At 53.6% G+C, this 18,684-nt stretch overlaps 8 protein-coding genes across 8 annotated transcripts; 5 read left to right on the forward strand and 3 right to left on the reverse strand.

Annotated features, from left to right (window-relative positions):
* Nucleotides 1-441: 441 nt before the first annotated feature.
* On the forward strand, nucleotides 442-2,893 carry P152DRAFT_458226 (Xanthine/uracil permease). The gene is made up of 4 exons (XM_033679409.1): nucleotides 442-1,226; nucleotides 1,355-1,770; nucleotides 1,833-2,298; nucleotides 2,356-2,893. Exons 1-4 carry the CDS (start codon nucleotides 817-819, stop codon nucleotides 2,831-2,833), a joined length of 1,770 nt encoding a protein of 589 aa, XP_033534690.1. The 5' UTR covers nucleotides 442-816; the 3' UTR covers nucleotides 2,834-2,893.
* A 262-nt stretch (nucleotides 2,894-3,155) lies between these two features.
* On the forward strand, nucleotides 3,156-3,933 carry P152DRAFT_458227 (uncharacterized protein). Its single transcript, XM_033679410.1, has 3 exons — nucleotides 3,156-3,260; nucleotides 3,325-3,417; nucleotides 3,515-3,933. The coding sequence occupies exons 1-3, from the start codon at nucleotides 3,242-3,244 to the stop codon at nucleotides 3,607-3,609; spliced, it is 207 nt and encodes a 68-aa protein (XP_033534691.1). The 5' UTR covers nucleotides 3,156-3,241; the 3' UTR covers nucleotides 3,610-3,933.
* A 190-nt stretch (nucleotides 3,934-4,123) lies between these two features.
* Nucleotides 4,124-5,060, reverse strand: P152DRAFT_514053 (uncharacterized protein; the record flags this gene model as incomplete). The annotated part of the gene is made up of 3 exons (XM_033682839.1): nucleotides 4,124-4,326; nucleotides 4,385-4,590; nucleotides 4,893-5,060. 3 exons carry the CDS (start codon nucleotides 5,058-5,060, stop codon nucleotides 4,251-4,253), a joined length of 450 nt encoding a protein of 149 aa, XP_033534692.1. The 3' UTR covers nucleotides 4,124-4,250.
* Nucleotides 5,061-5,712: 652 nt separating this feature from the next.
* Nucleotides 5,713-7,068, forward strand: P152DRAFT_458229 (NAD(P)-binding protein). The gene is made up of 3 exons (XM_033679411.1): nucleotides 5,713-6,170; nucleotides 6,232-6,416; nucleotides 6,469-7,068. The coding sequence occupies exons 1-3, from the start codon at nucleotides 6,035-6,037 to the stop codon at nucleotides 6,994-6,996; spliced, it is 849 nt and encodes a 282-aa protein (XP_033534693.1). The 5' UTR covers nucleotides 5,713-6,034; the 3' UTR covers nucleotides 6,997-7,068.
* A 1,343-nt stretch (nucleotides 7,069-8,411) lies between these two features.
* P152DRAFT_449147 (uncharacterized protein) lies at nucleotides 8,412-8,861 on the forward strand (the record flags this gene model as incomplete). Its single annotated transcript, XM_033678094.1, has 1 exon — nucleotides 8,412-8,861. The coding sequence occupies one exon, from the start codon at nucleotides 8,412-8,414 to the stop codon at nucleotides 8,859-8,861; it is 450 nt and encodes a 149-aa protein (XP_033534694.1).
* A 167-nt stretch (nucleotides 8,862-9,028) lies between these two features.
* P152DRAFT_473581 (uncharacterized protein) lies at nucleotides 9,029-11,041 on the forward strand (the record flags this gene model as incomplete). The annotated part of the gene is made up of 2 exons (XM_033681251.1): nucleotides 9,029-9,225; nucleotides 9,277-11,041. 2 exons carry the CDS (start codon nucleotides 9,029-9,031, stop codon nucleotides 11,039-11,041), a joined length of 1,962 nt encoding a protein of 653 aa, XP_033534695.1.
* Nucleotides 11,042-12,157: 1,116 nt separating this feature from the next.
* On the reverse strand, nucleotides 12,158-12,775 carry P152DRAFT_374696 (uncharacterized protein; the record flags this gene model as incomplete). Its single annotated transcript, XM_033675586.1, has 2 exons — nucleotides 12,158-12,215; nucleotides 12,267-12,775. Coding segments are annotated over 2 exons (567 nt in total), but the record flags the coding sequence as incomplete, so codon positions are not given.
* Nucleotides 12,776-16,118: 3,343 nt separating this feature from the next.
* Nucleotides 16,119-17,114, reverse strand: P152DRAFT_365907 (ARM repeat-containing protein; the record flags this gene model as incomplete). The annotated part of the gene is made up of 1 exon (XM_033675420.1): nucleotides 16,119-17,114. A coding segment is annotated over one exon (996 nt), but the record flags the coding sequence as incomplete, so codon positions are not given.
* Between the last annotated feature and the right edge of the window lie 1,570 nt (nucleotides 17,115-18,684).

Consider the following 18,684-nt stretch of genomic DNA (forward strand, 5'->3'; position numbering starts at 1 on the left):
AGTCTGCCGAGTGATAGTAGCCATTTCGATCGATACGAGCTCCTTCAGCCTTCTTCAACCTTCTGCCAATTATCATGCCAATGAGGCCATTTCCATGGATAGGAACCCGCCGACATGCCAACATCAGAATCGACTCGACTGAAGGAGCTGTTGCCATCTGCTATTTCGTCCACCACGCGGTATACAACGACTTATGCACTATGGCACATGTCTTTTCCGGGGACAAGGAGCTGGGCCGCTGGGGAATCTGAATATATGATGCCATGATCAACATCTGCAGACCATAGTGGCACAATAGCACACAGCGTTGGACGCTGGGGAAGCTCTGTTGTTGCAACTAGTAGCGATCCCGCGCTTTTGCTCCACAATTTCAACCGCTTATCCCACAGTTCGCCTCGCATCCTGCACCTTGGGTCTAGAGCTAAACCTAACAACGGCTAGAGTCTGAGAAGCGAGAGGCTACATAATGTGATATGTCGTATCCCGGCATTCCCACACTTCTGCCACTCGTTGTCGGACCACCCCCGCCCAATGGTTGGGCGGTCGTGTCCCGTGGGAGACCCATATTAGATACCCAGGAAATTTTCCATGGGTCTTTGGATCATATCTTGGTAAGGGTTCTTGAATCTCGATATCTCGATATCTTCTATCACCGTGGTGTTTATATATTGTCCCTCAGCCCGTTCTGTCATCAGGTCGTCGCGTCGTCTACTTTTTAGCTCGAAGCATTCTGCTTTTCCAGGCCTGCCCTTTAGGTTCATACCTACATCGCGACATTGACCACGAGAATTGGGTACCCCTTCCATATCAAGAGCAATGGAAGAAGAAGGCCCTTCTCAGATTGTGGCACAAGGCCATAAGAAGAAGACTGTTGGCGACCGCCTGCGAGGAATTCGAAAAGCCTTCCTCACGAGGCATGGCCTCCTTGGCGACTACGATTATGCATTTCTCTTCACCCCCAACATTCCGTTCTTAAAAAAAAAGCCGTCACCGGCGCCCTTCTTTGGATTGAATGACCATATGCCCGTCGTTTTGGCTCTGTTGTTGGGGTTGCAACATTCGTTGGCCATGTTGGCAGGTGTTATTACTCCACCCATCATTATCGCGGGCGCGGGGGGTGCCAACCTCAGTGGTGCCCAGCAGCAGTATCTAGTCTCTACCGCGTTGATCGTCTCGGGAATCCTGTCGATGATTCAAATAACACGATTCCACATATATAAAACCCCGTAAGTCAGTCTCTATTTTCTACCCCTCTGCGATTCTTGGCAATGGACGCTGTGGACTGGAGAGGAGTCGGGTTCATGGATTCATGTGCTTCGACCTTAGAGTGATGTCCATACTTACATCTTGCCAGATACTACATTGGCACTGGCCTTATATCTGTCGTTGGCATTTCCTTTGCAATCATCCCGGTTGCGATGGGTGCATTCGCCCAAATGTACGAAAATGGCTACTGTCCGACTGCTGAGGACGGCACAAAATTACCCTGCCCTCAAGGGTATGGTGCGCTGCTTGGGACAGCAGCTTGCTGCTCCTTAATCGAAATTTTGATCTCTTTCCTACCGCCAAAGATCATGCTGCGAATTTTCCCGCCTATCGTCACTGGCCCGACGGTCATGTTGATCGGTCTTAGCTTGATCAGTTCTGGCATGAAGAATTGGGCCGGCGGTTCTGGAGACTGCGCTTCGATGCCTGAGACAGGACTTTTCAGTCTATGTCCGACTATCGACGCTCCCCATGCCTTGCCCTGGGGATCCGCAGAGTTCTTAGGTACGTGATAAGCCCATCATGGAGATATATACATAGATTACTCTCGCTAATGCTTGCTTCAGGCCTTGGATTTTCGGCTTTCGTAACCATCATCCTTTGCGAACGTTTTGGATCGCCCATCATGAAATCCACCAGCGTTATTTGGGGTCTTCTTACCGGCTGTATTATAGCGGCAGCCACAGGCTATTTTGATCGGTCCGGTATCGATTCCGCCCCAACGGCTTCATTTATTTGGGTGGAGACCTTCCCGCTCTCTGTTTATGGACCGCTGGTTCTTCCTCTCTTGGCTATCTACATTATTTGCGCTTGTGAAACGATCGGTGATGTTACGGCGGCGTGCGATGTGTCGCGGCTCGAAGTGGAAGGCCCGATGTATGAATCCCGCATCCAGGGCGGTGTCCTGGCAGACGGCATCAACGGAACGCTGGCGGCACTCATGACGATAACGCCTATGACTACTTTCGCGCAGAATAACGGGGTCATCGCGCTCACTCGATGCGCCAACCGGAAGGCTGGTTATTGCTGCTGGTAAGTCAACGTCCACCTATCGACTATTCTCTGAGTCTCACCTAACAAATACGCCAGCTTTTTCCTTATCATCATGGGTATTTTTGCAAAGTTCGCCGCCTCCCTGGTCGCCATTCCATCGGCCGTCCTGGGTGGCATGACGACCTTCCTTTTCTGCGCCGTCGCGGTCAGCGGAATCGCGATCATTTCCACAGTTTCATTTAACCGCCGTAACCGCTTCATCTTGACCGCCGCGCTTGCGATCGGCTACGGCGCGACCCTAGTACCGGAGTACTTTGCGCACGTGTTCACCTATCAAGGCGATAACCGTTCACTGCTTGGTTTCCTCAACGCGATTGAACTGGTTATGGAAACCGGATTCGCTGTTACGGCGTTCATTGCCATGATCCTGAACCTGGTGATTGAGCCGGAAATCGAGGATACGGGGGCGGAAGTCCGTGGAAGCTCTGGGGACCGGGAGTCCGTTGAAGTTGAAAGCGTGCGTGACACATCGAAGAAGCCAGAATCTAGTGAGAAAGGCGAGAAGAATGTGTAGACATGTACTCTATATTATGTTACCATCTCACATCTGATTTATTAATCTGGCTCTGAATAGTCCATTCATGATAATCATTCATAACCCACTGGCTCTGAATATGGACCGCCATAGGACCCAGGCCCTGAAGAGTGGCCGCAGTGATTACATGATGTTTCACAGGTGGTTGCACGTGACAAAGGGTCTGCGGAATAAAATGTTTGTGCCTAAGGCAGTAACCAAACCCCCGCGACCGCCGCCCCTCTCCCGCTGAAACAGATTTCCTCCGCATTAGAAATCTTCAATGTGTCGACCGCCTTCGAATCGATAAGCAATCTACAGTTCAATCCTCCCCTCCCATCCACAGCAGCTTAAAGTCCCTCATATAAACCATATATATCACTCACCACTATCCTCTTAACCGCAAACATGCCGTCTGGACAAGGAGGTTAGTCTCCAGTTATCCGCACCCTGATCTACATCAATGGCTGATTTTGGTGGGTTTAATACAGCTGGCACGAACCCGATCCACAACAAGAAGGCCAAGAAGGAGAAGCGCGAGGAAGATGACGACGACAAGGCACACAAGGAGAAGATGAAGGCTGGTACGTCCGCGAAATCCCTTCCGCCAACCGCAAGAGCCACGCCCTACTAGGGGTGCGGCCTGGGAAGAATATGTTCGACTGACAGGTTCATTCGTAGATGCCAAAGCTCGCGCCGACATGGCGAAGAACGCCGGAAAGAAGGGCCCAATGAACACTGGACAACAGGGCATTAAGAAGTCTGGCAAGAAATAGAGAGAATGCCTCGGCGGGTATGGTGGCGACTACGAGATATCCAATGCATGAGTTTACGGGCAAAGCGAGTGGTGATTAGGAGCATATTTCCTTTTCCAGTGTTGCTAGCTTGTGAGTATGGTATTGACCTCAGAAGCATTGAAAGTATCGAATTAAACACTAGAATCCAAATTCGCTGGACATTGACTAATCGTGAGTCGGATCCTCCAACAGGAGTAGCCTAAGGGTATCCGACTGGACAATCCACTTCAACCACCACGGTGGTTCTGCCCGAGTGTAGGAGTGTATATAAATACGGCGCCCACCTTGCCTGTCGATAGGATCGGAATGTTGCCCAAGGTCGCTTCCATGTACCTCAGCGCGAATGTTCCCTCGACCTTCTCTACGGACTTTCCATACTCGCCTTCATGCCATCATGGACTTGTAACATGGCCTGCAGAAGATCCCTTGAAGTACTCCTGCGTAGAAAATCCTTCATATCGCGCTTGCAGTTCTGACATTTGAAATACCCTTAACTATATACGTGATCCAGGGTGACAATTTATAGGTCTTTAATTTTGTTCCCACACGAGTGGCAGAAATATGTGCAATGTTGCAGATAAGGTCCCCATCTGGATGGAATGATAAGTGCGAATCGGACTCTAGTCGTCTTTTACATCTGCTACTCTTAAAGAAACGGGCGTGCCATCGATTTCCATCCCGCCCTTCTTCCAAAATCTAACGAAGATAAAAGTTAGAGTTAGATATTAAGTACAGGGGGGCTATGGAGACGTACCCCTCCGCATTCGTTACAAGTGTGGATGACTCCATCGTAGACGCCGTCCATTGGGACCTCACTCTCGGTATAGGACCGTCATCACCGGGGACTACAGAGATTCCAGAAGCGTGACGCTCGAGGAGGATGACTTCACTAGGGAGTAAGGGTAGGGCTACGACCGAAATGATTGATATTTTCCTAAAATTGTATCCCGAAAATATGGACTAGATGTGAGTTCTAACGGCGGAGTTGGTGATTGAACAATCACATTGGTTGGAGACTGCTCTCCGGTAGACGCCGGATGAGTTAAGGTCTTCTTCAAATGCGAATCGAACGAAAGCGGCCTCAATGCCACAAAATTCCGGTCCAGCGGCAGGCCGTGCAGTCAAGACAGACTGGCTGTCTTCGTGTCTGGCAAGGCAGCTCATTGCATCGTATCTATCTTCAAGGAGTTCAAGACGTCTAGAAAGGACTCGATTGCTTTCTAAAACTTGCTCGATCAAGAGCTCAAGTCGCCCAAGCAGACTTGAAGGGATGTAAGAGCGCTATGGAAGTCAGCAACCTCCACAGCCGCGGATGAAATAAAACGAGGGACATCCTTGATGTTTTCCACGATCGGTTTGAGGACTTCGCAGATCTTCCCAGCGGCTACAGTAAGGCCAACGAAGGTGGATACTGCGCTCACCGGTTCCATGACAACAACAACGGGAACTCGCGACGGCTTAGACAGAATTAAAAGGAAGATAACATACGACGAACAAGAGCAAATGGAACTACAACTGAATCGAAAAGAAGAAGATTGCTGTTAGTTATATCTTGAGATTCAGATGCCTTGAAGAACAGAGGCCAAGTAGGATTCCCTCATGCGTTGGCGGTTGCATGGCCACCATGAACCATAAGGATGAACGTGGGATCGCGATATCTCCGCCCTTTAGGAATAATTTAAACACCGATGCATCCAGTTAGAGAAATCGAACCCGAAAGGTGTTCAATGGCTCGTCCAGGTGGCATTGGATACTGGAATGTCTTGTTCTATGTGTGATTCGTCCATAGCGGACATGATGGTTCGAATACCGGCATGGTGATTTCAGCGCGCCAATTCCCAGGTTTTGTCAAGTAAGCTCTAAGTTTGAGTTGTCTCTAACCGTTTCATCAGATCAAGGTCACTGTAATTATGGACTGCTGAAAGGCTGTGGCCTGTGGGTGACTTCAGAGGTACGGCTAGGGGTTTCTGCCGCTGCGAAGGTGGAAGAGTCCCGGCTGCACGTGCATTTTGGAGGCAGTTGTCGAAATAGGGTAAAGAACGTCCCAACTCCGATTCCGCGATCCGTATACCGGCGGCTATGGCATTATTATTTCCGAAATATTAACCGTTAGCAAGTTCGGGTCGGACCCTGAAGTTCCTCGAGCAGCTGTTTGGTGGTTCAGAGACGGGACAGGGACTCGCCATGGAGAGAGCCTCGGCAATTTTACGGAGATGCTACAGCTACCCGCGGTCTCGAGGAGGATGAATCGAGCAATCTCCTTGAATACATGCCGACATTCTTGTTGTTTCGGTAGTTAGAAAAGGACTTGTTCGTTTCTTGCTCTCGAATCTCGATCTTTCCAACCGCAACCTACATTTTTCATCCCATCATACCTATCAAATCGCTATCATCGTCACCCATCATGGTTAACTATCCCAAAGGTCTCTTCGCCGGCCAGACGGCCATCATCACCGGCTCTGGTCAGGGTATTGGTGCAGAGGCAGCTAGACTGTTTGCTGCTGAGGGTGCCAACGTTGTCATTGCCGATGTCGACGCAAGTAAGTCTCATACTGCCCAATGCATGTCATCGACCCATCGCTAATGAGGAGCGTCCAACAGCCAAGGCCAATGATGTTGCCTCCAAGATCAACTCGAGCGGCGGCAGGGCGCTCGCCGTCCCCGGCGATATCATGAACGAGGCCTACATCCCGGATCTGGTTAAGAAGGCCGGTGAGTTCGGCAACGGCAAGATCCACATCATCATCAACAACGCCGGGTATACCTGGGATGGTGTGATTCACAAGGTGATTCCCCCTCATCCGGAATCCTCCACCTGTTGGCTAATCCGTGAAATAGATGACCGATAAGCAATGGGATACCATCGTCGCGCTGCACTGCACCGCTCCGTTCCGCCTGGTCCGCGAGGCCGCTCGGTTCTTCCGCGTCAAGGACGGCGAGCCGCGAGTCATCATCAACATCTCCTCCACTTCCGGCATTCATGGCAACGCCGGCCAAGCCAACTATGCCCTCGCCAAGGCCGGTGTGGTCGGGTTGACCAAGACCATCGCGAAGGAATGGGGACCGCAATTCGGCGTGCGCGCCAACACGATCGCATTCGGGTACATCATGACCCGTTTGACCGAAGCGAAGGAGAAGGGTGCGTTCGTTACGTTGCCGGATGGTGAGAAGGTTGCCCTGGGGATTCCGACGGCACAGCAGGCGGCGAAAGGCCAGGGCCCGGTGGCACCAACATATCCGGATATCCCGCTCCGGAGACCAGGGAGCGCGACCGAGGCGGCTGGATCGATTCTTGCAACATGCAGCCCGTACATGAGCTATGTGAGCGGGCAGACCATCATGGTGACTGGTGGCAGGAATATCTAAGGCAAGAAGGGGTTTGCGTGTGAGATGTATATAAAATGTTGATTGGGAATATGACTCTTTTAGTTAGCGACAACATGATGTATACCATGAACCTTTCTGAACCGATAAGCACGTGACATAATATAGTGCTATTAGGACCCAACGCCAACTCATCGCAAAGGTCAACCACCAAATGGATCCCTGGGGCATCGACAGCATCGTATCACTCAATCACGGCGTCACGTGACGGACACAGGGGATAAATAGGTGTAGATATATTCCAGTACAGAAGCTATTTCAAGATTCATTTGATGATTTATTATCCAAGCACTGTGCCACAGCAGGAGGATCATTAAGATTCTGATTTCTGGGAAATAAAGCACTAATGCAGGTACACTGTAGAAATCCCGACGATGGCGTCGAGTTCTGTGTGTCGCGTTCGTTATTCTGAAACACGCGGACAGACGAGGCCGAGAGTCCAGACAGTCGCTGGGAATTGAAGGACGTTTTATCGGTTTTAACATCCATCCAGCCCACCGCACCCCTCCGCCCATGAAACACTCACTCTCAATTCGATCATCTTCATTCAGACTTCAACCCAATATCCACCGCATTCTTATCCGATATTCCAACCTTCTGCTCCCAGTGGCCAGTAGAAGCATTCCTTCCTTGGAGTTTCGACACGGGATTGTTGTCGTGGAGAGCGACCCGCATCACCAGAGTGACCGAGTCCACTGCGAGTCGGTGACACAGCCCCGAAACAAGATACATTCATCGGTACATTCATCAATATTTCATGTGCTACAATCCTTGATCTTCGCTCGTTTTGTTTTCTGGAGCTTCGTCCGTTCAATATCTTTAGAAGGAATCCGATATCTTGCATTGGACACGTCTTGGAGGCATTAAACACCTTGGATCCTGCCAGCTGTTTCGACGACCCGCTACCGAGAGATATCGCACTTGCATCTCATATTAAAGTCCTCACCCTCTGTTCTTTACTTCCCTGCGCGTCCCCCGTCGACGCCGTTTCCTGGACTCGGACTTGAAGGTGAGGAAGAGAAATCTACTTGGTTCAACGTATCCGTCCTTGCCTCCTTGGGCGCAATGTTTGGCTCCCGCGTGTTCTGCTTTTGCTTCCCATCCTCATCTCCCAGCATTACCCATCGTCTTATCCAGCATATTATCACCGCCAACCAAACGTTCTTTGAATATTTCCTTTGCATATTCAGAATTCCCCTCTTGATCATCCTCCCAAATTCTTTCAATCCAGTGTACTTAGCCCCTGGTCGCCTCTACTCGTGCCTACCCCCTGGCTTTTGAGAGTCGGCAACAGCAAGATGAATAAACTCCGAGCACGTCTTCCCACCAGGGGAAACAAGGACGTTTCAAGTCCCAAGGTCTCCACGATCCAACTCCAACGCTCGTCTCTTATGGTCATGTCGTTCTTCACCCCTCCCTTGGCCGTGTTGCTCTCCGGCGGATCTGGATTGCAGGTGTTCCTCAACCTGATGCTCACGATTCTCACCTTTGGCATTGGAGGCGTGGTTCATGCCTTGGTGTACATCACAAGGTCGAAGACGAGCATTTTCTCCTCAAACTCCATGATACGACCCGGCCTTACCATCACCCAGACCACCTACATTCCGGGACCTCCTCTGCCGAACGGGCAGCAATTCACCGTGATAAAGACTCCTACTGGAACCAAAGCAGTTCCACTGTCTACCCCGAAGCCGCCCCATAATAACGTGTCTGGACACACCAATGCTCCGAGGACCGGGTTGCAGCAGTACAACTCGCAGCAAACCCGTCAAGCTCCAACCACCCTACCCCCAACTTTGGAACATGTACCAAGAGATTCGAGGCGTCTCGCCTCAGCTCCGCATTAAACTTTCGCTTCCCTCCCGTGGTTCGGGCCTAATCTGAAGGCATGAGGAAACGTGACCCGTCCTGCCCGCCACCATATTGTTACTTTTATTGAACTCTGAAAATAATCCCGCTCTTGCTAACTTTTTTATTTGGATAGACCCGCGGGAGGTACCGCCAGCCGTGAACGATGTGGAAGCGGCTGCGTGGGAAGGAGACGCAGATCAGTAACCCTACACTGATTGACACGACCTACGATGGGAACACCTTCGATCGACTCTACAATGTCTCCGATCTGAGCCCAACCAGTCCATCAAACACCGTACGACCCCTCCCTTCCAACCTCAATGCCGACGCCATCCGTACACCTCAGCCAAGAAAGCTATAGTGAGTGGGACGTCGTCCTTACTTTGCCTGACGCCCTTCTAATTTCTGCAGCACATCAATCGCGCCGTTGGTTGATAGCCATGCCCAGCGAGCCTCAGAAGCTCCGTCATCAGTCTATTCTGAAGATGCCCGAGATTTGCCGTACCAACAAAAGTACAATAACCCAAGACATGGTCAGACAGGATATTTTCACGAGGAAATCTCCCCCCCAGCCTCGCCGGATCTTTCACCTAACCTAGCATATCAACGCCGATCAGTCTCCCCTGTGGATCATTCAACACCCGACCGTCAAGGACTGCCTTCGCGATCCCCTCAAAGCCAAATACCAGTCATGAAGAGATCCCCCGGGGGGCCAGGTGTCGATGCCGGCCGAGACGGCCGGACTGCATCCGGCAGTACTACGAAATGGGATACATACTCGGGGGAACCGACGACAAGCGAGAAAGGCCGTCCTGGATCCTTTCGCCCAGGCGATGTTATCGACGCCGATAGTGAGGTTCCATCGAAGCTTCAACATCCGGCTTTCTCGCAGCACGACACCGATGAACGAAGTAAAATCCAAGCGTTTTCCCAACGTGCTGCACGGCTCACGAACCGGGATCAAAAGAAATCCATCGAGACACAACCCCGGAAGCCGTGGAAGGGCGCAAGCGGTCGCCAACCAATCGTGCCTCCCCCTTCGGACCAGATAGAACCACGCGAGCATCCCATCCCGATTCCGCCGCGAAGCAGTAAACGACCAGGACCGCCATCGAGAGCGGGTGATGGCTCGCCCATGTCAAATATGCGCATGGCACCTTCGAACGAGGCACTTGGCGTTTCAGCCGTACGACCGGCTCGGTCCGATAGCTATGGAACCAATATTAAAGGCGCTGGGGGGAGGGATAGTCCTCAGGTAACGGCGCAAACAAACTCGTCAGCAAACACGATCATTCCTGCAAGTCCATCGCCACAGGTACGGGGAGGCCCCGCAGCGCCACGAGAATTGGAGCCGAATAATCGTCGTCAAGCTCACCAGCGGAAACCGTCTGACAAACGGATACCTCGCAAGTCGATCGACACGACTGCCAGCGCCGCTGATCCCAACGACCCAACTAGCCGGTTCAGTTGGACAACGTACGCCACCAACACGACCTATCAGAATTCTCCGCCCCCTTCTCCACCTCCGCCGATTCCAGCCGCATTCGCAAACGGAGGTGGCATGCTGAACCGTGGTCGACCAATTCCGGTTGATAAGGAAGAAGGTGCACCATATGCGGACGCCCCTTCACAGCCTCATAAGATATCTCCTGTCCAACGCACCCGAGAGGACAAAGAGAACGAGCCGGCGTCTTCCACCCGAAAGCCAATTCAATACGCGCAGATCAACACGAGAGTCGTCGGTATCTCTGACCCCTCATCCAACACTTTCCGTGATGGATCTCGATCAGTCACTCCCACCACCGGTAGTGGAATGTCTTCTACCCGTCAAGGTGGTGGGAAGGCCCTCCCCGCTCCCCCTCCAGACCCGACCCAAGATCCCAATGACCACATTGCCGCTCTGCAATCGAGGCTCGACGACCTCTCCCACCAACGCGTCAATATTGCGAAAGCAGAGCAGTCAATTCGTGCGCAGCAGCCACAAAACCCACTGATCACGGATCTGAAGGCGATGAGGGAGTTTGAGCGGAAGCTGGAGGCACTGCGCGAGGAGCTGTCGGAGGTGAAGAGGGAGGAACACGAGATTGGGTTAAAAGTGCATCGGGCATGGAAGAAGAGGGAGAAGGAAGAAGGAGGCTGGGATGGTGGACTTTGGGTGAGGCGCGTCACTGGATGACGCTCTAGAATGGCGATTGAGGCGAGGCGAGCAGACGGCTTTCTGCATCCACTATTGCGAAGGGTACATAAGTTGAATTGGTATGGTTGGTATTTCCTCCAACTGGTTGGGGTGCTCTCTGGCGTGAGGACGTTTTTCAGCATTTCTCTCACGATTGCGTCTCTTGTTGGGCTTTCTTGTAACTTCATACCCTAGTTAACGTTAGCGGTTCCTTAGTTTCTGAATCCACAACGGTGATATTATCTGGCAATGGGTATAATAGTGATGAACCTTGCACATTCGCAGTTACACCGAAGGTGTGGCTTATATGGAGTGCAGTTTCATAGTATCTCATGCCGCTATATAAAATCGTAAACGCCCACGCTTGTTGGCTGCTAAGAAAACAATTCGACGAATGTGAGGTTTATATGTCCGTTATCATATTTAGCCAGGTGGGATTTCAGGCTCAGATGCCACCAATCACACATGCTGCCGCCACAAACGAACTCGAGCCGCTCCAGTCCTTCCGCCGTCCAACCCGGCCATGTTGGAACTAGTCACTCCATCTGCAGGACTCGCTTCTCGCCCCCGACCTACCCGCTGTCTCGACTCGGGTTCATGACGAACCAGTCTCGTCCGTCTCGGCCGCTGCGGCCTGTCCTCGACCTCTTCAGCATGCGGCTCCTCAATTGCATCGAGGATTCGGTCCACGCGATTCCGTTCCGCACGATTGGCTGCCCGGGCCCTCGCCGTCGATCTCCGTCTCTCAGGCCGTGGCGCTTCCGGAGCCATCGGCTCGTCACTTAGATCGGCGAGGGCGAGCCGACGTGCCAAGTGCTCATCCTCACGCTCCTGCTGTCTCCGACGAGCACCCCTGTGGCCTTCGGCAGGGGGGGGTGGAGGTGGCGGCACGGGGATTGCCTGGGCATGGGCGTCAAACACGCGAAGGTTCAAGGGTGGTGCGCCGGGCGGAGGTGGGGGTGGGGGCGGCATGGGGCCGTCGTTGCGGTTTCGTCGAGGTCGTCGCGGGAATCCGGCTGGAAATGGATCAAAAGGATCGGGATTCTGGCCGAAGGCGAATATGAAAGGGTCGGGTGGTGCCAAGTTGGCAGGATCGGGAGGGACGTTGAACCATGGACAATCGCACGTTTTCCATTTCAAACCGCATATCATGCAGAATTCAGCCGTGCAGTGACTGGGACAGAGTTAGTGAGGCTAGAATGAACCGACCATCTATCAAACTCACCATGTCATATGGTTGCAGCCCTCCCGAAGTTCTACCATGGTCTTGCAATTGTAACACCGTTGCCAGCCCTCCTCTTTGGCCAGGTCGACCACTCTCTTTGTCTCCTCGTCATTGGGACAATCTTTCCTACCGTGCCATTTCTGGTTACAGATCCGGCAGACCTTCATCCCGCAACGCTTACATGTGCCATATTGACGGCCCGTAGCGCCATCCGATTTGATGTGGTTGGGTTTAATCCACTCCCCACACCCCTTCTTCGGGCAGTACATTCGATTTTTGGTCGTATATTCTTGATACTTGCGGTTCCACTTCCGCTTGAACGGATCATCGAAGAGGGGTGCGACATGTCGTAAGGGGATGAGGCGGTCCGTGCAGCACTTCGGGGGCATCAGAGAGGGATCGGTGATAGATAAGTTGAAGACCCGTTTCAAGCAAGAGTTGCACATATGGTGGCTACAATCGAGCTTTGCGGCTTTCCGCGGTAGAACGTCGTCTAAACAGGAGATACACTCGACTCTGTGAATAAAATCGTTAGGTACTACACGAATCTCGAGCCGTTTATCGAGAGAAACTACCTTGTCTCTTCCATGTTAGGAGCGGCTGCTGGAGCCGAATAGCCCAGGGATGAAAAGATTCCCGAATTTCGTTTGCGATGATGGTCCGGAACCCGAGGCCTAGGCGGGGGTGGTTCGGCCACGGCCGATATCATGCTGTTCGCTGCCTCGAAGACGGTGGCCACCGTCTCCATACCGGATGGTTTGGGCAGCTCCTTTCTGCGAGCAAGCGATGGTCGTATAACCATGGGCCGCGTGGACATGGTGTTGCTTCTTCTCATGGAAGGGCGAGTCTGCAAGACCGGTGCGATGGATGGCGCAATGGAACTGGAAACCACTGAGGCTGGACGTCGCATTGATGGAGATGGGTATGTGGGTCGTCCGAAAAGTCCTTCTAGGAACGATCTATTAGACGGTAAGCATACCTATCGGTGCAGCCACTCTATAGCATGAATGCTCACCCAGACTGTCTGCCATGCGGTCTCGTGTATCCCGAGACGCTTGATCGTCTCCGCACGTGTTCCGACGGTCGCTCGACGTCACCCGTGGCGTGCGCAATGGTCTGACGCCCTCGTATGAAATCGTATGCCTCAAGCTGCTCATGTCGCGGGCTCATGCGGTAGCCCGTTTCCCCGTATAGGTGTTCGCAGCTGTTGTGATGGCTGTCAACCCGAATGTTACTTCGCCGTGGCTCCGGCGATGGCGAACGCGATAGGATGGATGCCGGACGACGAGGGGATGGAGGATACGGATGGACCGACCGTCGGGATATGCGCCGGGGTGACGGCGCCTCGTGGACACGGCGTCGGCCACTATATGATGTCGAGCGGCTGCCGGAGTCGGAGTTCTCCATCGGGGATCGCCATCGTCGCCGAGGTGAATAATCGTCATCGTGTCGCTCATATCGCGACACTCGCTCCGACTCCCGGCGTTGGCTGGGTGAAGGAGTTTGTCTCCTTTTGCCTTTGCTTGCTTCTCTGTCACCGGCTCTTCGTCTGTGCCGATCTCGCTCCGTGACCCTCGATGCGGCCTCCTCCTCCTCTTCGTCGATTATCGATTCGCTCCTCCTTCGATGCGGATCTCGGTATGTTGTCCGCCGCCCATATTTCCTCCTCGAGCGATCGCTTGGTCCTAGATCAGATCGTATATCGTTCGCCATGCGTGTACTGGCACATCCATCGCTCGCTGGACCGAATATAGGGATGTTGAATGGCTTCCGATCCTTCTCTTGAGATTAAAGCCCTGGAGCACACCGAGCCTTGTTCGCGAGGTGCGATACAAACTGACCGACGGCGAAGAAGGAAAGAATGCAGTCGAGGGGTTGTCACCAGTTGCTGCCAGTTCAGGAAAGGCTTTCTCGGGCGTGCGTAGGTGGCAAGCATTCGGCGACCGGTGAGAGGTGCGGCAGGATCAAGCCTGTTCGCCTTGCTGCATATCACTGGCGCACAGCGCATGTAGTGTTGGCCATGGTCAGGTAGGGGTCGGAATGCTTTGGGCTTCGACGCGGTGCAGAGGAGACGGAATGATGGGGCGAAATAGTGCGACCGCAACGCGATCCAACTGCAGCTACTAAAAGCTAATGAATTATGGTCCAACACTCCAAGGACTAGAAGCTTGACGATGCTCCAGCGGATGAGAGGATCCCGGAAGGTATATCATTTGTGATCAGACGGAGTACCCAGCAGTATTGTCTGGAGCTCGAGCGGCAGGAGATTCAGGGACTTGATGCCTTGGGCGTTAAGGCACCTAGACTTTCCCGTGTTGATTACTGTCCATCACATCAGATCCTTACTGCCCAAGGCACCATTATAATGCGACATCAATTATCGATTGCGATGTTATCCTGTGATATTTCCATTCTAAACGGGATGCATCGAAGCTTCGCGTAATTATAAGCGATCATCAGCCGGTGGGACATGGTCGGCAGAAACGTGGAGTTAACCTCCCACGCGACGCAATGAACGTCGATATCATGGGCTACAGCGGATCATTCTATCGCAGTGTGCACTGAACATCACCGGAACACGATTTGAGAACATCGTTTGAGTTTCTGTCTGCTACGTCTAATCCACCTCCAATTTTTTCCCTCGCTCACCGCAGTGCTGCGCCATCCCGAAAGCCACGAAGATAGGAGAAGGAAGGGTGGGAAAGGAGTTACTAATGCATGTATATAAACAGCTCGGCGGGCACCGGCAAGCGGCCCGGATGCTCCGCAGAGAGAAGGAAATCAGAAGGAGAGAAAGGCGTTTCCCGGGAAACGACCATCCAGGCTCGTAGGTGATGGAAGGCCGTGACCGAGAGATTTCGATCGGGAGCTCGACTAGTCGATCGACGTCGCTCGTGCGATCTGACCGTCGGCAAAGGAAACTGAATGGAGAAGAGCGAAAAGGAAGGAAGCCGAAAAGGGAAGCACACCCATGTCGATATGTGCAACAGACAGGAAATAAGACCCCTTGTCCCAGAGCCCGCCCTCTATGCTTGGGAAAAGGGAAAAAAAGAAATCGACAATCAGACTTTTAGTAATCGCGAACAACGCAAAACCCGTGAAAAGGCCGATGCCAATGCAATGCAAAGTGAAACTCTCTCGCAGCCTATGCCCAAAGCAACCACCTTCCTTGACCCCGACCGTGGAGGTGACAAGAAGGCAAGGAAGTGAAGTCTATTTCCTGCGCACAGATGCAAGTTCCGGAGTCAGTTCCGTCGCTCATGGGAGAGAAACCGATCCCCGTCTATTTCGATGAATGGAAGGCAGACAGGAGCCACCGAAATAAATGGTTGGTGTCTCCGTGGGGTATCATAGAATTATGCCGCGTTCGATTCGGCCGTCGCCTCCTTCCTCTCGTCGCTCCCACCCGCGGCAGTCTTTGGAGCCGCAATGGCACTTCCGTTCGCAGGATTGCTCCTGGTCATGGGTGGAGATGACGGGGCGGAAGGGGCGGCAGCTTCTTCGGCAGCTTCTCCGGATGTATCCATGGCTGCCAGGGCGCTGAAGATCGTTAATAAACCGTCCGAATATCCTGAAAGATGGTGGGTCTTACCTGAAAGAGTTTGCACTCGCGTTGGACTCTTTATCCTTGACTGGCGGTGTCCCGGTTCGGGAGCTGCCACCACTGTCTTCGCCTCCTCGGCCCAACCCGGGCGGACCTAATCCCCTCCGACCACTGCCACTCCTGCTACCAAACATGCTGGGCGCAAAGCTAGTGTTGACCCCAGAGCTCACGTTGCGACCGGACCCGCCGCGTTGGGAAAGCTTGCGAAGATCGGCGATCTCGACCTGGTTGCGAGGGTAGTCGGGCGGTCCCATGTGGCCGGAGAATGTTCGCGAGTCGCCCCGACCCACGTTGGGCCGACTTCCACGCTGGTGTGAACGTTGGCGCTCCAACTCCTGCGCTGCTTTCGCAGCCATCGCCTCGGTGTGAATCTCTTGGATGGTCTTGGGGCCCTTATTGGTCTCCTTCGACCGCCAGTTGGTTCTCCGAAGGTCAACCACATCCATCAGCATGAAGCGCATTCGGCTCGGAAGCCCATCCATGCTGAGGATCTTGTCGATGCGCTCGAAGTAGTGGTTCATGGCGGCTTGGCCTTTCTCGTCGCTGTCCATGGCTTCGCCGATGGTCCGGAGAAGTTTGGATAAGCTCTCGATGGCGGTCTCGTCTGGCAAGCCCTCAAAATTGAGCAGCTTGAGCACGCACTCGTGCATGATCCGTCCCGTCAACATGCCAAGCTTGAACAGCTCACCGATGAACTGGATGAGGCCCAAGCCGCGTCGTTTTGCGCCAGCAGCGATGTAGTACTCATCGGAGAGCATGGCAGCCGCCTCGGTTTGGCCCTCCGGCTGGTCGGGTAGATTGATTTCCCATCCACGCTCGAACTCCTCCTGGCACCGGTTGAGAAGGTATTTGCGGAATAGTGGGCCACCGACAACTGGGTTTCCGTTCTTGTCCTTGACGTTCTCATCCTTGATGTCCTTGCTCATTTTAGCAAGCATCAAACTGCAGAACTTGGCGTACATGGACGCCCAATGGGCTTCGTCGCAAGCCTTCTCGAACGTCAGCTGGATGATTTGACGAAGAGTACGACCGTCACTCTCGTGCTTCGATTGTTCGGCAATGGTGAGAATGTCGTTCGAGATCTTGTCAAACTTCTCGGGTGTCATCTTATTGAGAGCCGCCTTGACCTTTCGCTGGACCGCGTCCGGTGGCAGGAAACCACTTGGTAGAGGTTGCTGCGCCCCAGTGGCGAGGCTCATCGGCTTCCAACCGGTGGACGAGACTTCCAAAGGCTTGAGTTCTTGGCCCGCGGTGAGTGGCATCGATGCAGCGTGCTGTGCTTGCTCGCGGGCACTCATACCCTTCTCCTGTCCACGTCGGCTACCACCCTTGCCCCGGGCACTTCCACCAGGACGAGGGGAATTCATGTTCTGCTGAGACATGCTGTGTGATGAACCTTGTCTTTGCATCAGAGGAGGACCGCCAACAGGGAAGCCACCGGGACGACCGGGGAAAGTTCCGAAGGGATTGGCACCCATCGGCGAAGGTCGGGCTCCCATGGAGGAAGCCGCAAATCTCGCCTCCGATGTCGTGCCCGGCGGAAGAGTCCGGCCTGGGGGCCCTTGGACTCCGAAAGCGCCCATGGCACCACTGGCCAATCCAGAACCCATGCCGCCACGAGAAGGTTGGCGACCAGCCCCGGAGGGAGTTCGAGCAGAACCAGGGCGAGATGAGTCGGACGGGTCGCCGACAGTCTCGCGGAGCTTCTGGTCCCAGTCCGTCCCAGGTTTTTCCTTAAACACATCTTGGAATTGAAGGAGGAACTCTTTGTCGTATTGACGGCCGAGGGTCTTGCTTCCTTGGTTGAGAGCGGGATTCGGCGACTGGATACCGGTGGGGTAAACGACGGACTCGGAGTGCACCGCAAGGAATCGAGCGGACTTCAACGCTTGCATTCCGGGCGTAGGCGGATCAGGCGCACCACCTTTGGCGGACGGGATCTTCAGAGGCTCGGGCTTCGGTTTTGAAGCGGTCGGCACGGGAGACTTCGACACGGCTTGAGCGGGAGGTGGCATGATGGTATCGGAACTTGGAGTTGAAGTACCGCTCCCACTGGCGCCCATGCGTGCACCAGGGCCGAGGGTCGGTCGCTTCAGCGATGCGAAAAGTTTCTCTCGCTCCGCCTTGTCTTCCGCCGTATCGGTTTTCTCGGCTTCCTTCTTTTTTTGACGGGCTTCTTCGGCCTCCTCGGCCTCGCGTTCGGCGCGTTTGAGATCGTCCTCTTCGCGAGAAGCGGCTTCCTTCTCCCGTAAGCGCCTCTCTTCCGCCTCCCGCTTCTTCTTCTCTTGGTACTTGATCTCACGCTCTTCCTCCTCACGGGCCTCCTGCTCTGCCTGGCGGATCCACTCTTCCTCATCATCTTCCGGTGGGATAGCGTCGGTCGGCTTCTCCTTTTCATCCTGAACGGTAGGCGGAGCGACTTTATCGGCCTCTTTCACCTCTTCCTCCTTGGGTTTCGGAGCAGCAGCCGGAGCAGCGACCTCGGTCTCTTCCTTCTCTGCCGTAGGTTTGACCTCCGCTTCTCCCTTCTCTCGCTTGGCTTGTTCCTCCAAGTTCCTCTTGAACTGCTCTTCGAACTCTTGCTTCTTTTCCGCGCTCGTCTTTGACGGCTGTGGGTCGACTTTTGCCGGCTCGGGCTCTTTCGCGGCAATAGAGGCGGTGGAAGCGATGGGTGTTTGGGAAGCACCGGGAGTCGACACGATGACAGGTCCTTTGGTGTTGGGAGGACCGGGAGACGATGTGGGGGACGGTTTGATCGTGACCGCGCCTCCGTCCGGTTTCATGATGGGGATGGCCTTGCTGCCTTTCGCCTGT

Source organism: Eremomyces bilateralis (genome assembly GCF_010015585.1).
Source record: "Eremomyces bilateralis CBS 781.70 unplaced genomic scaffold P152scaffold_8, whole genome shotgun sequence".
Taxonomy (NCBI): Eukaryota; Fungi; Ascomycota; class Dothideomycetes; order Eremomycetales; family Eremomycetaceae; genus Eremomyces; species Eremomyces bilateralis.

Coding starts and splice junctions, on each gene's coding strand:
- P152DRAFT_458226 (XM_033679409.1), top strand. CDS start 817: ATGGAAGAAGAAGGCCCTTCTCAGATTGTGGCACAAGGCCATAAGAAG. Junction 1,227..1,354: donor TTCCACATATATAAAACCCC/GTAAGTCAGTCT, acceptor ACATCTTGCCAG/ATACTACATTGGCACTGGCC. Junction 2,299..2,355: donor AAGGCTGGTTATTGCTGCTG/GTAAGTCAACGT, acceptor CAAATACGCCAG/CTTTTTCCTTATCATCATGG.
- P152DRAFT_458227 (XM_033679410.1), top strand. Junction 3,418..3,514: donor CAAGGAGAAGATGAAGGCTG/GTACGTCCGCGA, acceptor GTTCATTCGTAG/ATGCCAAAGCTCGCGCCGAC.
- P152DRAFT_458229 (XM_033679411.1), top strand. CDS start 6,035: ATGGTTAACTATCCCAAAGGTCTCTTCGCCGGCCAGACGGCCATCATC. Junction 6,171..6,231: donor CATTGCCGATGTCGACGCAA/GTAAGTCTCATA, acceptor AGCGTCCAACAG/CCAAGGCCAATGATGTTGCC. Junction 6,417..6,468: donor GGGATGGTGTGATTCACAAG/GTGATTCCCCCT, acceptor TCCGTGAAATAG/ATGACCGATAAGCAATGGGA.